This window comes from Neomonachus schauinslandi, chromosome 6 (assembly GCF_002201575.2).
Source record: "Neomonachus schauinslandi chromosome 6, ASM220157v2, whole genome shotgun sequence".
Classification (NCBI taxonomy): Eukaryota; Metazoa; Chordata; class Mammalia; order Carnivora; family Phocidae; genus Neomonachus; species Neomonachus schauinslandi.
This window is the reverse complement of record NC_058408.1, coordinates 60,585,720-60,603,554: the sequence shown is the minus strand read 5'-3', so window position 1 is coordinate 60,603,554 and position 17,835 is coordinate 60,585,720. Positions and strand designations below refer to the sequence as shown.

General features: G+C 41.3%; 2 protein-coding genes across 4 annotated transcripts in view; both read left to right on the top strand.

Moving 5' to 3' along the window:
- Positions 1-5,594: 5,594 nt before the first annotated feature.
- Positions 5,595-17,835, top strand: part of OPN3 (opsin 3) — a 42,634-nt gene continuing 30,393 nt past the window's right edge. For 2 of the 3 annotated variants that reach the window (XM_021682693.1, XM_044916421.1), the window contains exon 1: positions 5,595-5,967. In XM_021682693.1, coding sequence (XP_021538368.1) covers positions 5,595-5,967 — 373 coding nt within the window. Of the gene's footprint in view, positions 5,968-9,884; positions 10,208-17,835 lie in introns of those variants that run through there. The other variant, XM_044916422.1, reaches the window with a different exon arrangement.
- CHML (CHM like Rab escort protein) lies at positions 10,221-14,724 on the top strand. The gene has a single exon (XM_044916420.1). It carries the CDS (start codon positions 10,221-10,223, stop codon positions 12,150-12,152), a length of 1,932 nt encoding a protein of 643 aa, XP_044772355.1. The 3' UTR covers positions 12,153-14,724.

Sequence of the window (17,835 nt, the reverse complement as noted above, 5' to 3'; positions counted from 1 at the left end):
CACAAACCAGTTCTTTTAAGAAATTGAGTGTTCACTCTTTCCTAACTCCTTGGTCACTCACACTCTGCTTTTAGAGCAAGGTTGTAAATGAGATTTCATTTTTAAACAAATGTATGCATTTTGGGGAAGGGGAGTGTGGACAGGTACACAGTTTATACATTAAGCGGATTCCTACCATCCCAAAGAACTATATGCACTAGGACAACTGACGTTCAGAACCAAAGACATGCCAGATTCTCTCTCTCTCTCTTTTTAAAATTCAATTACATTCACTAAATCGTTTTTTTAATTCTTTATTTTATTTTATTTAAGATTTAATTTATTTGTCAGAGAGAGAGAGCATGAGCAGAGGGAGGGGCAGAGGGAGAAGCAGGCTCTCCACTGAGCAAAGAGCCCAATGTGGGACTCGATCCCTAGACCCTGGGATCATGACCTGGGCCAAAGGCAGACACTTAACAGACTGAGCCACCCAGGCATCCCAAAGATGTTTCATACGGCAGGAAAAGGTGCAGATATATTTGGCAAGATTTTTCTGTAAGGGTTTCCCACCAGGGACCAAGGTTAGAGAGAGCGGGGAAGCATGCATCCCAGTCCTTGGAGGTATGCATCCCAGTCCTTGGAAGTTTACTCAATTGAGTAAGGGTCAAAGTTCCCTCTCAGGTGACCTGTGCCTGATGCAAGAAGGCTGAGGGTTATCAGTGATCCTATGCAAGAATGTCAAGAGAAATATTAAGTATAGTAATCATCCTTCACTGAGATACTATATAAGATATTTATATACTGCATTCAATCCAAGTTTGTAGGGAAAAATCTGGACTCATTTTAAGGTTTAATTTTCACAAACAAAAATAAAGCAAACAAAAAAGGAATAAGAATGACAGATAAAACCTGTCTCCATTCCCCCTCACCACCCCCTTGTACTTTATAAAGGACTTGCTTGGAATACAGGGACAGGGATGATTTAATGCTCCAGTGTAAGAGGATATTAAAAGGGATCCCCTGATGCCTTGGGTGGGGCCCCACAATACAAATGAAGAACTCCCCCAATCTAAAGGACAGGGCTGCACAGCCCATGCAGGAGGATGCACAGAGACACTGGAAAACCAGTTCTGCAGATAGTAGCTCATTCTCAACTTCAAACTACTGAAGGCAATTTCTTAGGAGATTGAAGAGATTAGCACTTCCTTGGAATTTTCAGAGTAGTCAAGGGGCCCTGAGTTTTCTCAACTTCCTTCCACCCAGTGGGCGCCAGAGGGGAAAGACTGGGGCTGGCCAGTTCTCCACTGCAGTCCACATTCAGAATTTGGTGGGACAAGGATGCATACATTTCCAGAGGAACAGATGCTAGACTCTCAGGGCCCCCTACTGGAGAAGACTGCCTGCAGGGTCTGGGGGCCCTAACCAGAGTCCTAGAGGGAAATGCAAGCAGCCAGCTGGCAAAGGCATTGCCCCTGTCAAGGGACTTGTGAGAGAAAGATCTCCATGACCTCCAGTCCTCAAAAGAACCCACAAATCACCCTAGAAGAGAAAATGACAGCGCTTAAAATCTGCTACAATCAGAGGGCGCCAACATCAGATGACAACTTTACCAATCAGGGAAGATTTTTGCTTGAAATTCCAGAGGGGCCCAGAGCAGCATCTAAAGGTAGTAGATTTAGGGAATGGGAGAAGCTAAATTTATTGTCTCCTCCACACCTATCCCCTGAAGTTCTCCAGGCCTGCAGTAGGCTCTGTTTTGGAGGGCAGACAAGTGAGTTTTCCATGAGTTTTACCGTTTCAGTATTACAACGTTCAGGACTTTATATTAATTGAAAGTGACCAGAAAGCCTTTGGTACCTGATAAAATGCCATCCAAAGGCAGTTAAAGAACAGGAGCAGAGAAGACAATTGAAATGAGTAATGGGAGAGAGAGTAAACTTACTTTCTGCTTACACATGCTGAGTCTACCTTGCTCAATAAACTGGTTACATCTGTTTTATTTTCCTACTCTTGTTAGATGCAGGCGCAATTTGCATAAACTTTTTTATTGTGGTAAAACATATGTAACATAAAAGTGTACAATTCCATGGCATTAAGTACATTCACAATGTTATGCAACCATCACCACTGTCCATTTCCAGAATTTTTGCATCATCTTCAACCTAAGCTCAGTGATCCTAACCACTAACTCCCAGTTCTCACACCTCAGCCCCTGGCAGCCACAATTCTTTCTGTCTCCATGAATTTGCCTATGCTAGGTACCTCATAAAAGTGGAATCTCACGATATTTGTCCTTTTGTGTCTTATTTCTCTTAGCATGTTGGCTTCAAGGTTTATCCATGTTATAATGTACTAGAATTTCATTCCCTTCAATGACTGAATAATATTCCATTGTATGCCACATTTTGCTTATCCATTTATCTGATGATGGACATTTGGGTTATTTCCACCTTTTGGCTGCTATAAACATTGGTGTACAAATATCTATTCAAGACCCTGGTTTCAATTCTTTTGGATCTATATAATATATATGAGTGGAATCACTGGTTCATACGGTAATTCTATGTTTAGCTTTTTGAGGAGCTGCCATACTGTTTCCATGGTGGCTGGCTGCACCATCTTGCGGTCTCAGCAGCAGCCGCACACCAGGGTTATAATTTCTCCACATCCTTGCCAACACTTACTATTTTCCATTCTTTGCTTTAGAGTTTAGTTTTTGAGAATAGCCATCCTAGCGGGTATGAAGCGATATGTCATTGTGGCTTTGATTTGCATTTCCCTAATGACTAATGAGGCAGAGTATCTTTTCATGTGCTTATTGGCCATTTGTATATCTTTGTAGAAATGTCTATTCAAGTCCTTTGCCCATTTTTGAATTGGGTCCTTGGGGATTTTTTTTTGTTGTTACTGTTGAGTTGTAGGAGTTCTTTTTATATTCTGGATATTAATCCTTTACAGATCTATGATTTGCAAATATTTTAGGAGTTGTCATTTCACTCTCTTGATAGTGTCCTTTGATGCACAAAAATTTTAAATTTTGTTGGAGTTCAATTTATCTATTTTTTCTTTTGTTACCTGTGCCTTTGGTGCCATATCCCAGAAATTGTTGCCAAATCCAATGCAGTGAAGACGTTTTTCCTATGTTTTCTTCTAAGAGTTCTACGGTTTTAGTGCTTAAGTTTAGCTGTTTGATCTTTTCTGAGTTAATTTTTCTATACGGTGTAAGAGAAAGGTCCAACTTCATTTTTTTGCAGGTGGACATCCAGGTTTCCAAGCACCATTTGTTGGAAAGACTTTCCTTTCCCCAATGAATGGCTTTGGCATCCTTGTCAAAAATCAATTGACCATATGCACAGAAGTTTATATGTTGACTATTCTGTTCCATTGGTTTATATGTCTGTCCTGACGCCAGTATTACACTTACCTTTTAAGTTGTAGTATTTTGCCATCATCTTATCATAATTCTGAAAATACATAAAAATATGTATCATTATTGACAATTTAAATCATATTTGTGATAACAGTGCCTGTTTCTCTCAAGTCTAATAAGCATCCTTAATAGGTAATAGCATTGTAAAAATGACTCTATCAGAATTCTGACACATTTGCCAAAAGCCTCTTACTCCTCTTTTTCATTCCCTGCTGTTATTCCTCTCCCATAGATGTTACCCTGGACTTGACTCTGAGAGAGTAAAAGCCAAAGTTCTTTTATTAAAATGGCCATAGCCTTGCATGATCTGCCCAATCACAGCTCACCCACCTTTCTGCCCTCATTTCTTAATTCCCCTTCTGGTCCAGCTACACTGGTTTCCTTGTTTTTTTCTCTAACATGCTAAGCACACTCCCAACCGAGTACATGTCCCTGTGCTTGCAGAACTCAGCACGGCCATCCATTACCACTTGTACAAAATAACCTTTTCCCTCTCTCCCCCATACCCTTTCTATGCCTTATATTTCTTTATGGCACATATCAGCACTTGACACACTGCATACATACTTATTTGATTATTGTCTGCTGTCCCAACACAACCAGAATGTAAGCTTTGTGAGGGCAGGGCTTCAGCACCAATGAAAGAATGAATGAATGAATGAATGAATGCTTTAGAGAAAATATAGTGAGTCCTTCTTTATTCATTCAACAAATATTTATTGAGAACTTACTGTAGACTGGGCAGGAAGTGTGATGAAAACACAGTGAACATTAAACATGCAGAACTCGTTAAATGGTTCCGTACATCTAAAATATAAAATTAAATGAATTTTTTAAAGGTGTGGATGGGTTAGTCTCATAGATGATAAATCCAGATTGGAATCTTTAAAGACAAATCAAGGTTTTGAGGGCAGAACACACTGCTGTTCAGCTATTGCTCAATGCACCAGGGTGGAGAGATCACCCCACCCTATTTGATTCTGTATGTCCAGGGAATTTAGAATGGGGGTTCAGTGAAGCTAGTCATTCTCTACTGGTCTTTTGAACAGAGGTGAAAAGGGTAAACACCCTCACAGAGGACAATTCCTTTGCCCTTCCACACCGTGTTAGTCACCAGTTCCCAGAGCCGCCTTCAGGTCTGGCCCGGACTGTGGTCCTCCTTTGGGACCTTGTTAGGGGCTATGCAGGAACGGCGGCACGGCCCTTACAGACTGTGATCACGTTCACAACCTATATTTGAATTGTACTATATTTTCATCGCTACTGGGGAAAAGGCCAAGTGGAAAAATGTGTGCTGTTCTAAATATAGCACCTACCTCTCTATACCTGCTAGATTTAGGTTGAAGCTTTGAGGGCACAGCCTGGACAGTCACCTCCAGTGAAGGGCTTTGGCAGGCCTCAGTAATAGAACAGACTACCGCTACTTTGGAGCAGGACGGGAAGGACAACGTTGGCAGGCCTCGGGATCCAGCCTGGGGCTCACGTTACCTGTGTGAGATGTGAGTCTCATTGCGCGCTAGTGGTGGGTTATTACAGCTTCACGGGAAGGTGAGAGACCCAAGATGGAAGGCCCTCACCCACCTTCTTCTTAGCACATGTTAGATGCAGGCGCTCATAAATGTTTATAAATGAGTGAATGCACAAGTGAGTGAGTGAATGGGTGCACGGGTGCGATGCTTTCAAGCTGGGTGCAGGGAGATGGGGTGTGGGGAGCCACTGCGGTTGATTTGCGCCCCCACTGACTTCTCCTCCCCGCTGGCCCTTTGCGCGTGCACGCGAGCGCGCACACCCGGGGCAGGAGTGCAGGGGCCCGGAGAGTCTGCGGCCAGGGTAGCAAGCAAAACCGTGGACGCGCCGGAGCGGCGCGGCAAAAAAGCCACCCGGGGCAGGGGGAGGGGCCAGTGAGGGGGCTGGAGGCGCGGGGAGCGGCGGGAACGCGACGAGCCGAGGTAGGAGGCGGAGCTACAAGGCGTGTCGGGAACGCGGCTCGCGGGAGGGGGCGGAGCTACGGGGGCGCGCCGGGCGGAAGGGGTAGGGGAGGGCGGTCCTGGGCGACGCGTCGCGGCCCTGGTACGCACAATGGCCCGAGCGGGCGGCGGAGCTGGAGCCCCACCCAGTGCGGAGCGCGCCGCGGGCCACGCCGGAGGCTGAGCGCCTCGCCCGTCGAGCGCGCCGGCGCCGGGCCATGTACTCGGGAAACCGTAGCGGCGGCCAGGGCCACTGGGAGGGCGGCGGGGCCGCGGGCGCCGAGGGGCCGGGACCGGCGGGGACACTCAGCCCCGCGCCTCTCTTCAGTCCGGGCGCGTACGAGCGCCTGGCGCTGCTGCTCGGCTCCATCGGGCTGCTGGGCGTCGGCAACAACCTGCTGGTGCTCGTCCTCTACTACAAGTTCCAGCGGCTCCGCACTCCCACCCACCTCTTGCTGGTCAACATCAGCCTCAGCGACCTGCTGGTTTCCCTCTTCGGGGTCACCTTTACCTTCGTGTCCTGCCTGAGGAACGGCTGGGTCTGGGACACCGTGGGCTGCGTGTGGGACGGGTTTAGCAGCAGCCTCTTCGGTGAGTTGGGCTGGGAGGAGAAAGCATTCTCCCCTCTGCCAACTTCCATTCCCTGCATTGCCTCCATCTCTGTGCGTCCCCTTGCCACCCAGCCCACTCTCAGCTCCTCATCTCCAACCCGCCCTGCAGCTCAGCGCCCGCACCAGTCTCGCCTCCTCTCGTCAACCCCAAGCTGCATGGCTTTCCTTCCTCTTTGCTTCACCTCCTCTCGCCCCACGGCGGCCTCGGCGCTGTCCCTGTGGCGACTTCTCTCCCCGCAGCCGGCCCTAAACCCCAGCCCGGCTTTGGCCCCAGTTCCTCCCTGACTCCCTCCATCCGCTGTTCAGTTCGTCTCATTTCTGTTTTCACCCCCTAATACAATTCAACAGGGCACGAAACAGCGGCTTTACACTTTAAGGAAAGAAACGAGGGGCTGTAGAGTCAACAGATTCAAGAAAACGAGTAACTAACTCATGAAGGCTGGAGAGGGTGATGAGAAGAGATTTAATTCAGTACTCTTGGTAGCAGAGTGGCAGTGTGTGTAATTTTTTCTTTAATTTTGCTTATTAGCAGATGTAAACCTTTGAATGCTTCCTAGGAAGTGAAAGAGCTTCATTCGGGTCGTCAGAAATGCAAATCGGCATGTGGCCTTATAAGCTATTTCTACTGTATTTTCCTCCTTAGTCGTTCCAGCACACCGAAATCTGAGGTGAGATTACAGCTGGCTCAGAGAATCCCACCCTAAATGGACAAATAACTGGCTGTGCAGCCAGTAGATTTCATTAAAGTAGAATTTGATTATTAATTGAACATTTATTTCAACAATACTCCTAATCCTGTGGACGATTCAAGTCTCACTAAGACTTGACATTTTGAAGGATGATCATTTTGAAGGATGTATCATTGAAGATGTGATTTTCTAAGCTTGGGAATTATCTTTCTGTGTGTGCTCCAGGAATTTCATTGACACAAGATGTGAAATAGGAATGTGTATTTCTCAGGTCTTAAAGTTCCTTGAGAAAAAAAAAAAAGAAATATATTGATAATTTATTACTGCTTTTATCTTGGCAGGTTTTTAAGAACAAAATCTTTGTAGCATTATCAGAAAATTGTCTTATTCCCCCAACCTCCTATGTTGTGGCAAACCCAAATATTATGATATTTGTTATAATTAACTTTTTGGTGTTTTGAAGGAAACAAAATTGTCATAGAAATCATGATTTCATTTATTTGATTGACTCAATGATTCCAATAGTCTACTACTACTTTCCCCCCGTCAATAAGCAATCTGAGAGTTTTATTTATACAAAGATTTGAAACTTGGGAGGGGGCCTTAAGTGTATGTAGGTGGTGATATAGATGGCTATGTGCTTATACACGTTATATTAATTTAAAATACCTGTCAGGCAGTTTTTTGGGCAGGGCTAAGCTTTCATTTAAGGAGGATGATTGAAGTTTAAACCCAAAGTGTCATCAGTAATGCTCCCTGGGCTGGGCAACAGGTGTTTGATCACAGACATGAAAGTTCATATTTCCAAGAAGTGCTTTTTCTGTGCTGGACAGTTCTGTTTCTATTTGGACTCTGGGCCTGGGGGTTTAAAAACAAGGGTATGTTGAGTTCTTTATTAGTACCAGCATTCACCCCCCTTCCTCATCTCTTGCCTCTGTGACCTCATTCTGCTGCTGCGTCTCCTTCCATTGCTTTTTCCTCCTTCAGTTCTTCCTGCTCAGGCCCGATCCTAGTCAGAAGGGATTTTCTAAGACTTCTAGAAACGTTCACCACACACGCTGTTTCGCCTGAAGACTGCTCTGTTGCTCTGGGCATATAGTTACTGCTTTCAACCATGATTTTATCCCTGTTTTTAAATTAGAGGTGGAAACTCCGGAGTAAGATTCAAAGACTTTGTTTAAGCCCTGGGAGACAAGTCAGTAGTGGGGTTATGATGGACTGAAAAAGTTCTTAGCCAAGATTAAGAATTTCTTTGCTTGAAGTAAATTCCAAGGATTGTGCTTCTAGATAAGGGTTAAAGTCAACGGAAGGGAGGATGCTTCCCTGAACAAGAACTAACCATGGAGTGTTGAAGGGGGAGGACATTTAAAAATGCCAGAAGTGGCTGCTTGTTCTAGGGGTTCCTGGAGAGGCTGCCCTATCAAGTGGAAAGCCCAATGGCCTCCTGACACAAGAGTGGGTTCTACTCTGTTGCCTGGCTAACCTTTTGTGTGGACTTTCCCAGGCACTTAATCCCGCCTGCAGTCAATTTTGTTATCTCTTATGGGGGAGTGAGCTAAATGTTCTTTAAGGTTGTTCTCTCCTATGTGCTTGGTATTTTGAGGACTCTTTTGATATCTGTGGGTTAGAAGGTGACTGGTTTTAGCACTATGGCTTGTATCCTCTGTTCTATCTCCTGAGCCAAGAATAAGCGCAAGCTGGGTTACGCTTCTTCATATACCTTCCTGGGTTCTGTCTTCCTCCGCACACCCTGCAAGAAGAAGGCAGGATTAAGTAATGCAGACATACTTACATACATGTATGAGTAGGCAACGCAACTGCGTCATCGGTGCTCATTTCCTGGTTTTTCAGGAAATGCTGAAAACAAGTAGAATCTCTGATATTCTTGAGGTAGAGGCTTTGACTAGACAGGACTGTCAAGATTGCCATTTCACTTAAACTGACTGGTTGGTTTGTTCAGTGAACTAGTCAATTTAATCCAACTTTCGGTTGAATGGCTTATTTTACAAATGTCCAAGCTAATTGGTCATCTTAGCCTAGGCAGGCCCAGTTAGTACTGATGTCAATTTCAATAAGTGTAATGATAGAGAAAATTAATGCTCCAAGAACTCTTCCTCAAACTGCACAATGACAACTGATAGAAAGGCCCCCTTCACGTGGTGTGTATAGTGCCTTAGCCTAAAGACTTCCAGGTGAGTATGCCTTTTATCCCCTTGGCTGTTGCACCTCTAGCCACACCTAGCGCCACACAAAGGTTCTGTGTATGGCATATAACCAGTATTATGCCAGAAGTTAATGGGAGGGCCTTTCTTCACTGCTACCTCCTACCCTTCAAAAACAGCAAACAACATGTTAGTCTTAGCAGAGGATGATGATTAGACGGGGCTTTATCTTGGGATACAGAGATTCAGTGTCATAGAGCCAGAGTCCGGCAAAATGCAGGTCACTCTATGTTCACTTGGATTTTAGAAGCAGGTATTATTTATGTTAAGATATTTTAACTTACAAAGATAGGAATTTTCCTTTTTAACTTATACCTAAAAAAACACATGTACTTATGTACATTCATATAAAGATTCGTTAAAAATGCATGTTCCCTTCAGTAGACCTTTTTTTGCACCTAAATATCTCAAAATGCTAGTTGTTTTACTGAAATAATCCTTTTGCAATAATCTGGCTGGTTAATTCAGTTGAAATAGTCTCACAATGCTACCACGAGATCCTACGGGTGCTTGTGGCATGGAAATGCCTTCATTCGACTGTTCTAAAATCACCCACAGGCTAAATTGGCCACAGAAATATTCCTCTTCATGACAATGGGCACATACTATGTAGTCTGTTTCCATAAACACGGTGGAACCACACATTTTTTACAGTCTAAGCTCACAGTTCTGTATAGTTTTATTCAAATATTAATTTTATTAAAAGCAAAAGTTACAGAATTGTATTATGAAAATTCTTTGTTTTTATGGGACATCATGATGTCCCTTCCTCATTATTGCGTGGTTTTGGGGGGTAAATCTCTATTGTTCATTTTTGAGCAATTAGAAAATATGTAAGAAAGCATTTAATGATTTGCTTTCCTAGGGGCTTATGTCCTGATAACAAGTCAGACTCCAGTGGAGTAATTGTAATTGCTGTTGCATGAAATTACTTTTCTCTTAATATTGTTTACAGTTGTATTCTTTCTTGAATTTTCTTCTTTCAGAGAAGAGTTCCGGTCACAAATGCATGTGTGATGCATTTTGACATTTACTGCTAAGATGAAATGCAGGAATGAAAACCACACATCCGTTTTAGTGTTCTCAGATGTGATTAGATATACTTTATCATATTTTTATGCTACTGACCTATAAGGAAAACAATATTAAGAAAGGGTAACTGTAAACAGCTAGTTCCTGCAACCTCAGTACTTCTGGGATGACCTGGAATAACACAAGGAGAGATTTTATAACAGCATATTCACATCTCAGCTGAGCCCTCAGCCTAGACTCACACACATTTCCTTTATCGGCAGTTGTCACCAGACGCTTTATCTCCCAGAATGGCGGACAGTCTTCCCACAGAGTTCGATGTGGTCATAATAGGGACAGGTCTGCCCGAATCCATCCTTGCAGCTGCGTGTTCAAGAAGTGGCCAGAGGGTTCTGCATCTTGATTCAAGAAGTTACTATGGAGGAAACTGGGCAAGTTTCAGCTTTTCGGGATTGCTCTCCTGGTTGGAGTATCAGCAGAACAGTGACATTGTGGAAGAAAGTACTGCCTCATGGCAAGGCCTGATCCATGAAACAGAAGAAGCTATCACTCTTCGCAAGAAGGACGAAAGTATTCAACACATAGAAGTTTTTTGTTATGCCAGTCAGGATATGGATGACAATATTGAAGAGACTGATGCTCTGCAGAAAAATACTTCCTCAGTAACATCTAGTACCACCACTAAACCTCTGAATTCTGCATGCTTGTCTGAAGAAACACATTCATTATATGCTACTGGCCATGAATTGCCTGCCAAAGGCACTCCAAAAAGTGATGGAGAAATTTCACTAGAAGTAACTGATGTTGAGGACACCTTGGCAAAAGAAAAATATTGTGGAGATAAAACTTGTATACACACAGTTTCAGATGGAGATAAAGATGAAAACAAGCCTATAGAGGAAGACAACACTGACCAACCAAAGAGAAATAAGATTACTTACTCTCAAATAGTTAAAGAAAGCAGGAGGTTTAATATTGATTTGGTATCAAAGCTGCTGTATTCTCAAGGATTGCTAATTGATCTCTTAATCAAATCAAATGTTAGTCGTTATGCAGAATTTAAAAACGTCACCAGGATTCTTGCATTTCGTGAAGGAAAAGTAGAACAGGTGCCTTGTTCCAGAGCAGATGTCTTTAATAGCAAAGAACTCACTATGGTTGAAAAGAGGATACTGATGAAATTTCTTACATTTTGTTTAGACTATGAACAACATCCTGATCAATACCAGGCTTTTGTGCAATGCTCATTTTCAGAGTACTTACAAACTAAAAAATTAACTCCCAATCTCCAACATTTTGTGCTGCACTCAATTGCAATGACAGAATCATCTTGCAGTACAATAGATGGCCTTAAAGCAACTAAAAACTTCCTTCGGTGTCTTGGACGGTTTGGCAACACTCCCTTTTTATTTCCCTTGTATGGGCAAGGAGAAATTCCCCAGTGTTTCTGCAGGATGTGTGCAGTTTTTGGTGGAATCTATTGTCTTCGTCATAAAGTTCAATGCCTTGTAGTTGACAAAGAATCTGGAAGATGTAAAGCAATTATAGATCACTTAGGTCAAAGAATAAATGCTAAATATTTTATTGTGGAGGATAGTTACCTCTCTGAGGAAACATGCTCAAATATACAGTATAAGCAGATCTCCAGGGCAGTGCTCATTACAGATCAGTCTATACTAAAGGCAGATTCAGATCAGCAAATTTCCATTTTGGTAGTGCCTCCAGTAGAATCAGGAACATGTGCTGTTCGTGTCACTGAATTATGTTCTTCAACCATGACGTGCATGAAAGACACCTATCTGGTACATCTGATCTGTTCATCTTCTAAAACAGCACGAGAAGACTTAGAGTTAGTAGTGAAGAAATTATTCACCCCATTTACTGAAACAGAAATAGACAAGGAAGAACTTACAAAGCCAAGACTCTTGTGGGCTCTTTATTTTAATATGAGAGATTCCTCGGGAATCAGCAGAAGCTCATATAATGGCTTACCTTCCAATGTTTATGTCTGCTCTGGGCCTGACTGTGGACTGGGAAATGAGCATGCAGTCAAGCAAGCTGAAACGCTTTTCCAGGAGATCTTTCCCAATGAAGAATTCTGCCCCCCACCTCCGAATCCAGAAGACATTATCTTTGATGGTGATGATAAACAACCAGAGGCTCCTGGAACCAATAATATAATCATGGCCAAACTGGACTCCTCTGATGAAGTAAAAACCTAGAAAGCCCAGGGAAGCACCTTCAAAACTAGAAAAAAGCAAACTGGAAATGCTACTTTGGGCCTGCATCCTGGCATCAGAATATTTTCATTTAAAGGACCATTTCCTATATGATTAATTAGAACTGGTTATATGATAAATGCTATGCAGATGTTGTCTTTAATTCTGTTTGAGACATTCAGTCATTGGATGTCATTGTTAATCTATCAGTAACTGATTGATTATTGGATAAGGTTAGTTTTATTTTAGTATTGGGTGTATTAGTGAGGGTTCTATATTAGCAACTGTGCTTAAAGGGATGTAATATGTGTCTGCTAATGACCTTCAGATTTTATTAATCTATAATAACAATATCTAAGGAATATTTTATTTACTTTTGCAATTATTTTAGTTGCTACTGCCTCTGAATGATTAAACACATACAGTAAATTATGTGGGTCTTTTGTATATAATATAAATGTACAGACACAGTGGTAGCAATAGCAACTTATGCAAGTGCCAACTGTTAAAAGATTAGCTTTGGATGATCCTTTATTTGTGAAGGTCTAGTGTTTACAACACATTGTGCAGTTCAGTTCCCCTACTTGACCCTTGTAACCGGTGAGGCAGTGACACCACCACAATCTTCTGTATTACAGAAAGTGGTGGATTGTTCATCTGGTCACTGAAGAGGTCATTCTTGGGAAATTTGACCCAAAGGAAATCTAGGGGTCAGATTAGTTCTGGTTTAATACTTCAGAAAATTTCTGCAGAGCCCTGTGCTGGCACCTAAAAGAAAAAAACTTCCAACAACTAACTCAGGCCGAAAGAAAAAAATATATTGCCCCAGGAAAAGGTACTGCAGATTGGCTGTTTTGAAATTCCTAAGAAGAGATGGAGTGAGGCATTTCTAACCTGGGATACTGGTGGTTTTTCAAAGCCATCCATAGATTTCCCGAGGTTTCTTCATGAGGGTGAGATCTACCACCTTGTTGGCACTACCACTTTAATTAGCAGCACTGACTATGACAGATAGAAGTGAATGGAAGGAGGGTTTCACCAAGTCTCCCTTGAGTCTCACCTCGCAGTTAGTGAGATGACTGCCTCCATGATCACTTCTGCCTTTCAACTGTTATCTAGAGAACAGAAACATTTTTTTCTAGAGCCATCAGAAGTCAAAACTGTTGTACTCCAGTAGTGAAAACCTGTGGGGTTGTCAGAAGAGGTAAACTGCCTCCCCCTTCAGTCTCCTGTTTCCATTCCTCTGAATGGTACTCCTATAGGAAGAGAGCCCTCCAGAGCCAATTTTCATTCTGGAATGGAGCATTTACTTATGTGCTAGGCACCTGTGCTTTCTAGTTACAGTTTCTCAACACCCTGTGAGGCTGATAGTATTGAATACGTTTTTAAAGAAGAGGCAAAGAGGTAAAGACAATTATTAATAATTTGCCCAGGGTCTGGTATGTGGAAGAGCCAATGTTGGAATCCAGGCTGTCAGGATTTTGAAGTCTCTGATAACATTAACTGTTAGAGGAGTGCAGGCGCTGCAGGAGGAGAAGACGCTCATGAAAGTCCATGTAGCATTTCGGGGGAAGCAGAGCAGACAGACTCCAGTCTCTCAGCTTATACTCAGATCAGGGAAATGTGACGATAAGGATTAATTAGAAATAAATATAGTTTAGAGCTAAGGAGCTCATAGAAGCAGAATTTGGCTAAGTTTTAACAAAGTAATGCTTTTTAATAATGTTTCTTTTGATCTGAACGTGTTATAAAAATATGCAGATGTTACTAGGCCAAAATAAGTTGTGAATAGTCTTTTGTTGCTCTTCTGTATGTGAGGAAACTGAAACAAAGACTTAAGTAATTTACAGCTTACTGAAAATAGAAGTCATGAATTGGTATTAACATTTATGCATTTTTTTAATATGGCAAAGTGGTTCTATTAGGTATATCCTAAGGTTTAAACGTATCAAAATAATTTCACAATCTATAAAACAGAGATAATACTTTGCAGAATTATTGTGAAGATTAAGTTAGATAATGTCTTTGAAATCATATCCAAAGGAATGCCACTAGATGACATTAATATGTAGATTTATTACACTTCCACTTAACATTCCAGCTGATACTTTATATAATTTGACAGAATTGTGGCAAATTAGGAAAATAGGCAAGGAAAGATAGATTTATCTTTTTAACTTAGGGAAAAAGAAATGAGAGCCTTGCCCTTTAAATCCTAAATTAACCTTTCTAAATATACTATGATGCTGAGTAGGAAGTTTAAGACTTAATAAACCAGTTGGAAAGATATAATTATGTAATAACTACTGGTGGAAAGATTAATTGGATGTCAGTGTGAAAAAAAGAATTAGGCCCACTTTACACATGGTAAGACCATTCATTCCGTATGAATTAAAATGTTGATTATAAAGGTAAAAATAAAAAGACTACAATTCTCATCCCAGTAGTACAAAAGAAACTTTATGGCAGTGGAAATATCATTGGCAGCGTAGGTGAGATCAACTAAAGAAAAATGAAAAATGGGGCGCCTGGGTGGCTCAGTTGGTTAAGCGACTGCCTTCGGCTCAGGTCATGATCCTGGAGTCCCGGGATCGAGTCCCGCATCGGGCTCCCTGCTCGGCGGGGAGTGTGCTTCTCCCTCTGACCCTCCTCCCTCTCGTGCTCTCTCTCTCTCATTCTCTCTGTCTCAAATAAATAAATAAAATCTTTAAAAAAAAAATGAAAAATGTACACTAAATAGGAAGAAGACAAAAAAAGAAGAGATTGGATTACTCATGGATAAAGTGCTTAATATTTTTTAAAAAGTAGATGTAAAACCATAAAGTTTCTACTCTTTATTAAGTAAATTTATGAAAGGATAGAGTACAAATGAGAAGATTCAAGTAAAAGTCAATTCTTGGAATGATATTCAGGTTTCCTACTATTAAAAATGCAAATTGAAACAACTTTGACCTGGTTTATGCTATTATATTAGCAAAACATTTTAAAATTCATGTGTCTTCATACCAGTAGCATTATATTAGTAATTTTTAAAAGAACTATTTAGATGAATATAACAAAAGCTCTGTAACCAATCTATTTTTGGCTAGATCAAGGCACTTTGAACAGCATATGCCCAGGAAAATATTTAAAAGAAAAATAAGCTACTTGTACAAGATAGTTCTAGCAATTCTATTCTTACACGTTTAAAAAAAAAGCCCAGTTTTGGGAAATGGATAAGTAAATTTTGATATATTGGTATTGCTATTGTAGACCGTTACATAGTCATTAAATGATATATGTAAAATTGTTATGAATTTTGATATATGAAAAATGTTAAATGAGATTCAAAAGTGTTAAAACATTATTTTATGTACTGATTATACTTGTGTAAAAGTTTAGGTGTCTACATTGAAAAGAATCAGAAGAAAACATGTAATTAATTGGAGTTTAACATTAAGGGGTTCTTTTTTTCTGTAAAATGTTGATGTGTATGATACAAATAAAAAAATAATTGGTAAAGTGGTTACTGAATTGGTGAGAAAGTTACTGATTTTTTGGGAAACTTATAAAATTCTTCAAATTAAAAAAAAATGCATTTTTTAAAATTTTAATGTCAAAAGGTAATCTCCAAAAACATAGACAGAAAGTTTTACAACTCTTGTTGGAACGGACTTACTGGTTAAGATGGATTTTGTATCTTGTATCTTTCCTCAGTTGCTCCGAATTAAGAAATAAGGTATATTTTGGCAACACTTTTTTAAAACATGGAAACCCCAGAGGCAGAGGTGGAAATAATAGAAATAATATTAAAGCATCCTAGGACATCTGTATGAAAACATTACATACTAATTAAAAAGTGTGGCCCCAAATCCAAGGATACACTCTTCATTTGGGAGTCTTGGAGGCCAGGGAAATGAAGGAGGATTTGGATTCATAGACATGGCCAAGCCTCTGTCTGAGGAATGTTCTCAGGGAGACCACCTAAGGACAGATCTCAGGGCACTGAGGATGCTAGCAGACCCTTTCTCCCTGTCAGCCTGACTGATCCAAAGCAAGCTGATTGAATACAACAAACATTAGTTGAACATCAACTGTGGGTTATGAATTAACATTCTAAGAATTCAAAATAGAAAAATGAGTAAGTTCTGTACCAGAGAACCTTTCTGTTGGAGAATATACCTTTTTACCTTAATGAGAATATAAAACGTTTTCTATCCATCATACTCCCCACTATAACTACTACCAGCCTGTCCCCCACCCCCCAACAAAGAAAAAGAAACAGGGAAATCTGGTTTGATATGCACAGCCTTCCTTTAAAGGGAGTACAAACATTTTACTACAGTTGGAAACAAGTAGCTTAAGAGTTAAAAGTCAGTTAAGTCTATTTTAGCTACCACTCAGCTAATTAAGTTTCTCACATTAATCAGAAGTTTTTTGTGTTGCTTGGGGGGAAACATGAAGAGAAAGTACAAGAGATGGGGTCCCGGGGACCCAGGGCGCTGAGAGCTCAGGGAGTCAGGAGTGTAAATACACCAAAACAATGAAGCAGATCATAAAGCTCCAAGGCCAAGAAGTTCTGATTAGGATGAGTTGTATTTCCTTCCTCCTGGCAGCACAAGTGGGAGTCATGCTCTCACTGCATGGAGGTGGTCACCTCCTCTTTGAAGATTTTTAAATTTTTACTTCAGTATCTTTACCTTCATTATTAAGAGGCATTGTTTCTAGTGTGGTTCTTAATTCTTTTAACCAACAACCTAATGTATTCACATTTCAACAGAAGGGGACACAATACAGCCAGCTCTCTGTAAGGCATGAACAAAGAAGCTGCCTGAGCTGGAAGAATTGGACTCTAACATGCATATTAGGAGAGCAGTCCTGCTGCAGCACTGGTAGGAACACTGCCTTTTCTCTTGACAACTACATTTTCTTTCATGAACCTCAGGACAACTGTCAGGTAAGAAAGGGCGGGTATTTATACCCGTTTCCCAGATAAGACCTGGAGGAATTGCGGGACTGACGTGGATGCACCCCTAGTGAGTGCCAAGATCATTCATGAGAATTGCAGCATAACTGTGCCAGGCTGCCTCCGGGTCGGCACAGCTGCGTGTCGCATGTAAGAGTGTGTAACACAGAAACCACTGCTTGAAAAGTGGCTCCTAGAATTTTAGAGGACATTTGTTTTTCAACAAGTAGCAAAAAATCTTCCTATCAATTAAGATCTGTGTGACTAAAGTGGGACAATGGGTTGGGAGAGGGCGAAGGAAGTTGATGGCTTAAGGTCATACCCGAAATCAAAGCAGACAGTTTCATTACCCCAGTATTTATTTTGAGAGCTTCATTTCTTGATATGCAGTGTCTATTAGTTCCTGCTGCTGTCCTAGGATTTTGGCATTTTCTTGTTGCTAAATATGTATTTAACCCTAACACCCTCTGAACGATGACTATGAATAAAGGCATGTCTGTCATTGGAGGAAACAGTGAGTGGCTTCAGAAGTGCAGGGTTGACAAAGTATAATAGGAAGGTAAATACCTGTTTGTAGTTTGGTGCCTAATCTTTAGGCATGTTCTAGTTTTAAAGAAATAAGAGTCCTTGCGGACATTCATGCCATGGGGTTTATACCAGTTCCTTTTATTACTTATCACATGATTAAAGTCCTTGGAGCACCCATGTCTGTTGGAGATTTTTAAAATTTTTTAAAGATTT

Coding starts and splice junctions, on each gene's coding strand:
- CHML (XM_044916420.1), top strand. CDS start 10,221: ATGGCGGACAGTCTTCCCACAGAGTTCGATGTGGTCATAATAGGGACA.